Source organism: Sinocyclocheilus grahami, unplaced genomic scaffold, assembly GCF_001515645.1.
Source record: "Sinocyclocheilus grahami isolate Dianchi unplaced genomic scaffold, SAMN03320097.WGS_v1.1 scaffold14.1, whole genome shotgun sequence".
Taxonomy (NCBI): domain Eukaryota; kingdom Metazoa; phylum Chordata; class Actinopteri; order Cypriniformes; family Cyprinidae; genus Sinocyclocheilus; species Sinocyclocheilus grahami.
Genome location: NW_015505193.1, coordinates 662,700 through 669,399, shown reverse-complemented (window position 1 = coordinate 669,399; position 6,700 = coordinate 662,700). Strand labels below are relative to the sequence as shown.

At 35.6% G+C, this 6,700-nt stretch overlaps 1 protein-coding gene across 6 annotated transcripts in view; it reads right to left on the bottom strand.

Moving 5' to 3' along the window:
• Positions 1-6,700, bottom strand: part of LOC107599926 (SH3 and multiple ankyrin repeat domains protein 3-like) — a 78,058-nt gene that overhangs the window by 38,327 nt on the left and 33,031 nt on the right. For all 6 annotated transcript variants that reach the window (XR_001610718.1, XM_016291662.1, XM_016291672.1 and 3 more), the window contains one exon: positions 3,991-4,104. Coding sequence is in view for 5 of the 6 variants with exons in the window: in XM_016291662.1 (XP_016147148.1) it covers positions 3,991-4,104 (114 nt within the window). In the remaining variant the exon portion in view is untranslated. The remainder of the gene's footprint in view (positions 1-3,990; positions 4,105-6,700) is intronic.

The following is a 6,700-nucleotide window of genomic DNA, read 5'->3' as shown; positions in this document are numbered from 1 at the left end:
GAGGTCAACTACAGAGAATGAGGGATGAAAAGAAGCAAAGAAGAAAGAGAGAGAGGAGTAGAGAGCTCAAGAGAATGAGACTGATGTCACTCGAGTCACGACACAGCAGTGAGTTCAGAGAGAAATCTGAATGAACATTAATTCAGGCTTCAGAATATGACATGCATGACTGAAATCATTTCAGTAATCGATGTTAAATCACAAACACACACACACATGCAAACACACTCATTTGTGGACATGCACAACTAAACACACATGCATATGTGTGCATACACACTCACTCACTCACTCACTCACTCACACACACACACACGTACACACACACACACACACACACACACACACACACAGTCAGAGCACATAAAGGGATTTGTTTGGGTAAGTTAATTGTACACAGCGCTGTCTTCATCGCTTCACTGAGGCGAAACATATTGCCTCCACTGTCAAAGAGCTTTCATCTGTTATTGCTGGATAAACACTAACACAAGACACACACACACGCTCATTTTCACTCTTGCGGGTCTTGATAGAGATGGACAGATGACAGGTCTGTCTTCACACATTGTTTAATTGACCGATAGCTTGTGACGAGTGTCTGGACAATGACACAGCAACACACTCTCATAAGCAGCATTATGCAATTCTATTACAGACAGCCTAGTGTTACCAGCTTTAGAGCAGAGATACTAGAGATTGGAGAGTGCAGATGTAGACACACACACACACACACACACACACTTCACAGTGCATCTGCCATACAGTGAAGCGCTACAGTTCTGGACTAGTCTCCAGTTTCCTGACGTCAGGGAGCTGTCCACCACAGTTGGTGCTGAAACACACTCAAACAGCACTGGAATACCAGGAGAAAGCTGCTTGTTAGCATGCCAAGGATAGCAGGATAGCTTGTAACCAGGGTCTAAAACTTACAGTTTGCCACACCTGCCAATGGCTGATGACTTGAGAAAATTGACCAGCCATTAAACTGCATTTATTTCATAAAAAAAACAGGCAAAACAAATTGGGGAAACACATCTAATTGCAATTTTCATTTAATTTTATTTTATTTTTAGTTACTTATATAATTATTATTTACTTAATTTGTATTTATTTAATAAAATTATAAAAATTAAACAAATCAATAAAGTACAATTAGAATACTAATATTTATTTTTTCATAGGGCTTTCATTTTTTCGCATGGAAACTTCTCTTTCGAAATGCTTCTCTTTTGTCATTACTCATTACAAACTTGGGAAGATATTTGATGCCTGTTGCATTTTTACATGCACATTATAAATGAGTCAAACTCACAGCAGTTGCAGAGATGGAGTTCTCATGTCAATTTTTGTCAATATAAATAACAGCATCTGCACCAAATTGCATCTTTTGGGTCCGAATGGTGTAGTTACAACTTCTACCAGCAGGGTAATAAGGAAACAGGTAATAACTAAGTTAAAGGTCCAATTACACAAATTCTTGTTTTTCTAGCAGAGATTTTGTATGTTGGTTTTAAACATACAAACCCCTCTTAAATTAGAAAAAATATATTTTTAAATTGATCTAAAAGGACTCCATAGGGTGTGTGTAGATTTGCCCCGTGTACAATGAAAATCACTATATCGGCACATACTTCAAAGTTATTTGCACACAGATGCCCATAAAAGAGGATGTAGACGGCAAAACAAACAGTGCTTCCTCCATTAGAAAGAAGTCATAAATTGGAAAATGCAATAGCGCTGTGTTTGCAAATGTGTGTGTGTGTGTCCGTGTATACAATACATGTGATCTGAAGCAAAAAAGGAGAGAAACTGTTCATTTTATTCTAATGGGAAAAATTAGACCAAATACAAATTAAGTGTGGTCTCAAGGGATCTTACTGGTTGTTACAATGTTTGTTTTCAGGAGAATCGATGCTCTTTTCTAATGAAACTAAAGGAAATGAGAGGGGAGAAACTATCAGCGTTAAGGCTCTCACACACACATGAAGAAATACAATTATGAAAGCCTCTTATACATTCACTATTGCTCAAACAGAATGCTTGGGGTCGGTATGATTTTTAAAAAATAATTATTGTATGCTCATGTATTGGATGCATGTATTTGATCGAAAATACAGTAAAAACAGAAAAAAAATTGAAATTTTACTACAATTTAAAATAACAGTTTTTTATTGGGATGAATTTTAAAATGTAATTTATTCCTATGATGCAATGCCGAAATGTCAGCATCATTACTCCAGTCCTCAGTGTCACATGATCCTAATATGCTGATTTACTCAACAAACATTTCTTATTATTATCAATGTTTTTTTTTTGTTTTTTTTTTGGATTATCTCATTCTACAACAACAATCTTATAAACGTAGCATATAGCTTTCAGTCTAACATACTACAGCCAACTATATTCTACAAATCTTTTTCAAAGATGGCTGATGTCTCAAGACATTATTAAAATCCCTCATCTGAATGTCCACTTTTCAGGCTGGCAAGCTAATATTAAACAAAACATCAGGCCTGTATTTATAAATCTGTGGTTTTTAAATAGTAATCCTAAACACATGCTCCTTCAGAGTATCAGAAACAAACTCGCCGATCTGCCAATTTATACATATATAAAATGGTGAAAACGGAAGGATTCTGCTATATAACCAGTCTCTTCTAATGGGAAAACACCCTGGTGCTCTACAGGAGACATATCTACAGGGGCTTGCCAGTGGTTTCCTGGCATCATTAGATCTTTCATTTCTAGAAAGCTCTCAAAGGATGGAGGCAATACATCACTCTGAGCTCTCCTTTAACCTGTTTCTCTATGTGTGCGTGTTTGAATTATTGGTCACGTGCCAAGTCAGAAAAGGTGTGTGGGAATTTTTCATCTCTCTTTCTCACACTCTCACAATGCATTTAAATGGGATGTTTAGTATAGACACTGGCCTGCCTGCCTGATCTCAATACATGGCCCTAAAAATGACAAACACCTCCAAAAACAGCAAACAGAGAAAGAGAGAGAGGGAGAGAGAGAGAAATATCGAACAGACAGCAGAGAGTAAAACACATGGAGAGAGGACTATTTGTGTGGATCATATGATTATGAGTTTTTATCTACAGACATACTGTACTGTTGAAAACCATGAATGTGAGCAAACAAATTTAGTCGTGTAGACAGTCGAGAGTTGTACACTCTAAAAAATGTTGGATTGTTTCAACCCAACTTTTGGTCAAATATGGACTAACCCAACCACTGGGTTAAATTTTTACATTAAAATCTTAACCCAAAAGTTGTGTAACCCAGCGTGTAGACAGTCGAGAGTTGTACACTAAAAAATGTTGGATTGTTTCAACCCAACTTTTGGTCAAATATGGACTAACCCAACCACTGGGTTAAATTTTTACATTAAAATCTTAACCCAAAAGTTGTGTAACCCAGCTTTTTTTTTAGAGTGTATGTTTCTAGAAAATCCATGAATAGAAAAAAAATTATAGCTTGAATGCAAAGTAAGTCACTTTGAATAAATGAACCTGCCAAATGCACAAATATCAAAGTAAAACATTTGATTTTGAACCATCATTTCATCATTTAGATTCAAAATTATTGGAGCAACTACAATAAATGCAGTAAAATGCCATAAAATATAGTATAATCTATAAATATAACATTTACCACAATAAAAGTATTATATAACAATATAATATAAATGACCACATTTTAAGGCAATTTAAAGCTAAATTCTTGAGTATGAATCATTTTGAACTGATTTAATGAAATTGATACTTTAAAGAACCGATTCACAGAAATGAATCAAACAAGTTGCGGGTGCAAAACTAGTATACCGGCACAGTTCTAAAGGCAAAAAACATGTTAAATTAATCACAATTCTCATAATGTTGGTTGATTTTATATTGCCAACAGAATAATATTTAATACAGTATACATATTTAATATATTGCCCAGCACTATTTGTATGCAAATGTGTATTTGTGTGCCACTTCTTACCAAGTCGTGGATCAAACTGTCTCATCTGTACCTCCTCCACACAGTCTGCAGGAAACCACCCGGTTCTTCCTTTCACCGTCCCTTCCCAGAAACCCCCTTCTCCTATACTTAACACTGAGAGAGAAAGAGAGACAGAGCGAGACATTAATTATCATCTCATGAACACACATTTCTGTTGATCAGACATAGATCCCCATAAAAGTTAGCTAACATCCTAGATGATAATACCTGGATTAAAAAATAACAATGAATGAATAAATAAATAAATCAAGTTAGTAATTGATGGAATTTGCATAAATTGGAAAATCATTTATATCAAGCAAACACTGTTTATTTCTTTAATTCTGAAAATGCAAAAATTTTACATTTATGGAAATAGTTATAATTAACTTTACACTATATAAAAACAATAGAAGTCTATGGTCCATTCCAATTGAGATGTGTGGTGGTGTGTGCATGAATGTGATCTCAGCAAGCATTCAAGCATCTTTTTCCTTTCGGAAATAAGCTTGCAGAGGGAAAACTGATAGATGAAATATTCTGTGGCGTGAGTTGAATGACCAGTGACCATCTGAGACGGTGCAGAACATTGTGTTCGACCGGAAACTGATTCATCCAGTGATATTCTACACTAACTGAAGAAACACAATGCATTACATGTGGTGACCACACTAGACACCCTAAAAACATATAGAGTCACATGTAAGTCCTTCAGCATTGTAGTTGCTAGGATACTGCAGTTTAAAAGCAGTGTGTGTATGAGTCTGTGTATGTGTGTTTATCGAATGTGCAAGGTGTGCAAAAAGCCAGGTGGGTAATTGTGTGATACTCCATGAATTCCATAAATCAATAAGCAACAATGTAGGCGTGTGCTGTGTATTGTACACACACACACAAGGTTTCATTCATGCTGAAGTAAATCTTTAACTGGAGATGGCATATAAGTGAAACCCCGCTTACACAGAGCACATAACAAAGCTAACCTCACACTTTTTCTCAGTGTGTCTTTCAGCCTCTTAGTGAAGTACTCGTTCCCCCTGCTCTTGTAGTGTAATCCATGATGAAAGTGCTGCTTGACGGTCTTGAAGGCCAATGCTCACTTACTGAACATCCCATAGGAATGAACTGGAGCTTTCTATCAACAGAATTTTAATTATTTTAATTGATAATTTGCAGAGAAAAAGCCTTTTTCAATATGAAAAAACATGACAGATGGCAACAGTTGCCAAGGCATGATTGTGTCAGTAATGTTTTTAAAGGGCTCCTATTTTAATCTGCTCAGCTGTAAATATTAACGATGGTGTCAATTTTGCCATTACAATGTTTTGTTTATTTGTCTATTTTTTTTTTACAGTCTATGGTCTCTAGCGCAGCGGGAATTATTTAAATGAGTGACATTGTGACTTCACAACATCCAGAAGAGGAGTGCTGTAGTCCGAATGAGCTGTTTGTTGTAGTTCTTGAAATGTGTTTTCTGTTAATGAGAATATGTCCCTTTAGAGTGGACTTTTTATGCTCAAACAGCAACATTACACACTAACTAAAGTAAAAAAAAAAGTGAAAAAGCATAATACGACTTCTTTTAGATGGGGCTTAGCCAAAGTTCAATTGAAATACAAACCTTCCATCACTCCTCAACACACACACACACACAATTTTCTCTTGAGAAAGACTCAACACCTAATCATCTAAATACAACCAATTATACTGCCTTTTTAATCAGTGAAAAAGCATAATACGACTTCTTTTAGATGGGGCTTAGCCAAAGTTCAATTGAAATACAAACCTTCCATCACTCCTCAACACACACACACACACACAATTTTCTCTTGAGAAAGACTCAACACCTAATCATCTAAATACAACCAATTATACTGCCTTTTTAATCAGGATATTTAAAATTCTGTGAGTGGATTTTAGTGATGATCTAGCTGGCAGCACAGCCATTAGAAAATTATCACCTCAATGTTACTGACTGAGGTTACACACACACACACATGCCTGCAGACACATACAAATGGATGCCTCTGCTGCCTGTCACAATTAAACACTTGTGTAGATGGGGCTTGTCTTGAAATAAATTCAGGAAGAAAAGAAATGCACATCTCATCAGTGATGCTTCTCATTTAAATGCTTTCAATATTTGTGTCCACACAAATCAGTGTAGTGAGTATTTGTGGACAACACGTATTGCGTTGAGGGGACATTTCATGGAAAACAGGATTTTCCTCGCTCTTCTGATACAAAAGAAGTTTGATGTGCTGTGTCACCGTAATCTAATGTTCATAATACAATCCACCCATAACCCAGTCCACACAGACCAGTTATGGATATTAGGCAGAAAAATTGCGCATGCTGCATGAAAAGAGGCACATTTGGAAATATAAGGGTTTCATAGACAGATTTGCTGGATGTGTGTGGAAACAACTGACCCGAGTAACACAGAACAGTACATTTTAGTAAGAAGCCAGATCTTTAAAATATGAAAATATGAACATGAAATAAACAGCTGAATTCAAAATGTCACCATTATGATGTCAGAACTATAAGAACATTTAAATATGACTGTGCATATTTACATATCAATGAATATTCATTCTGTGTTCAACAGTACTGTTAATAATGTTACATTTGGTAGGTTTTATTTTTTTTAATTATTTTTCTTTTCGGTTTTTAGTATTTTCTAAAAATAATGTATATATTGTGTATA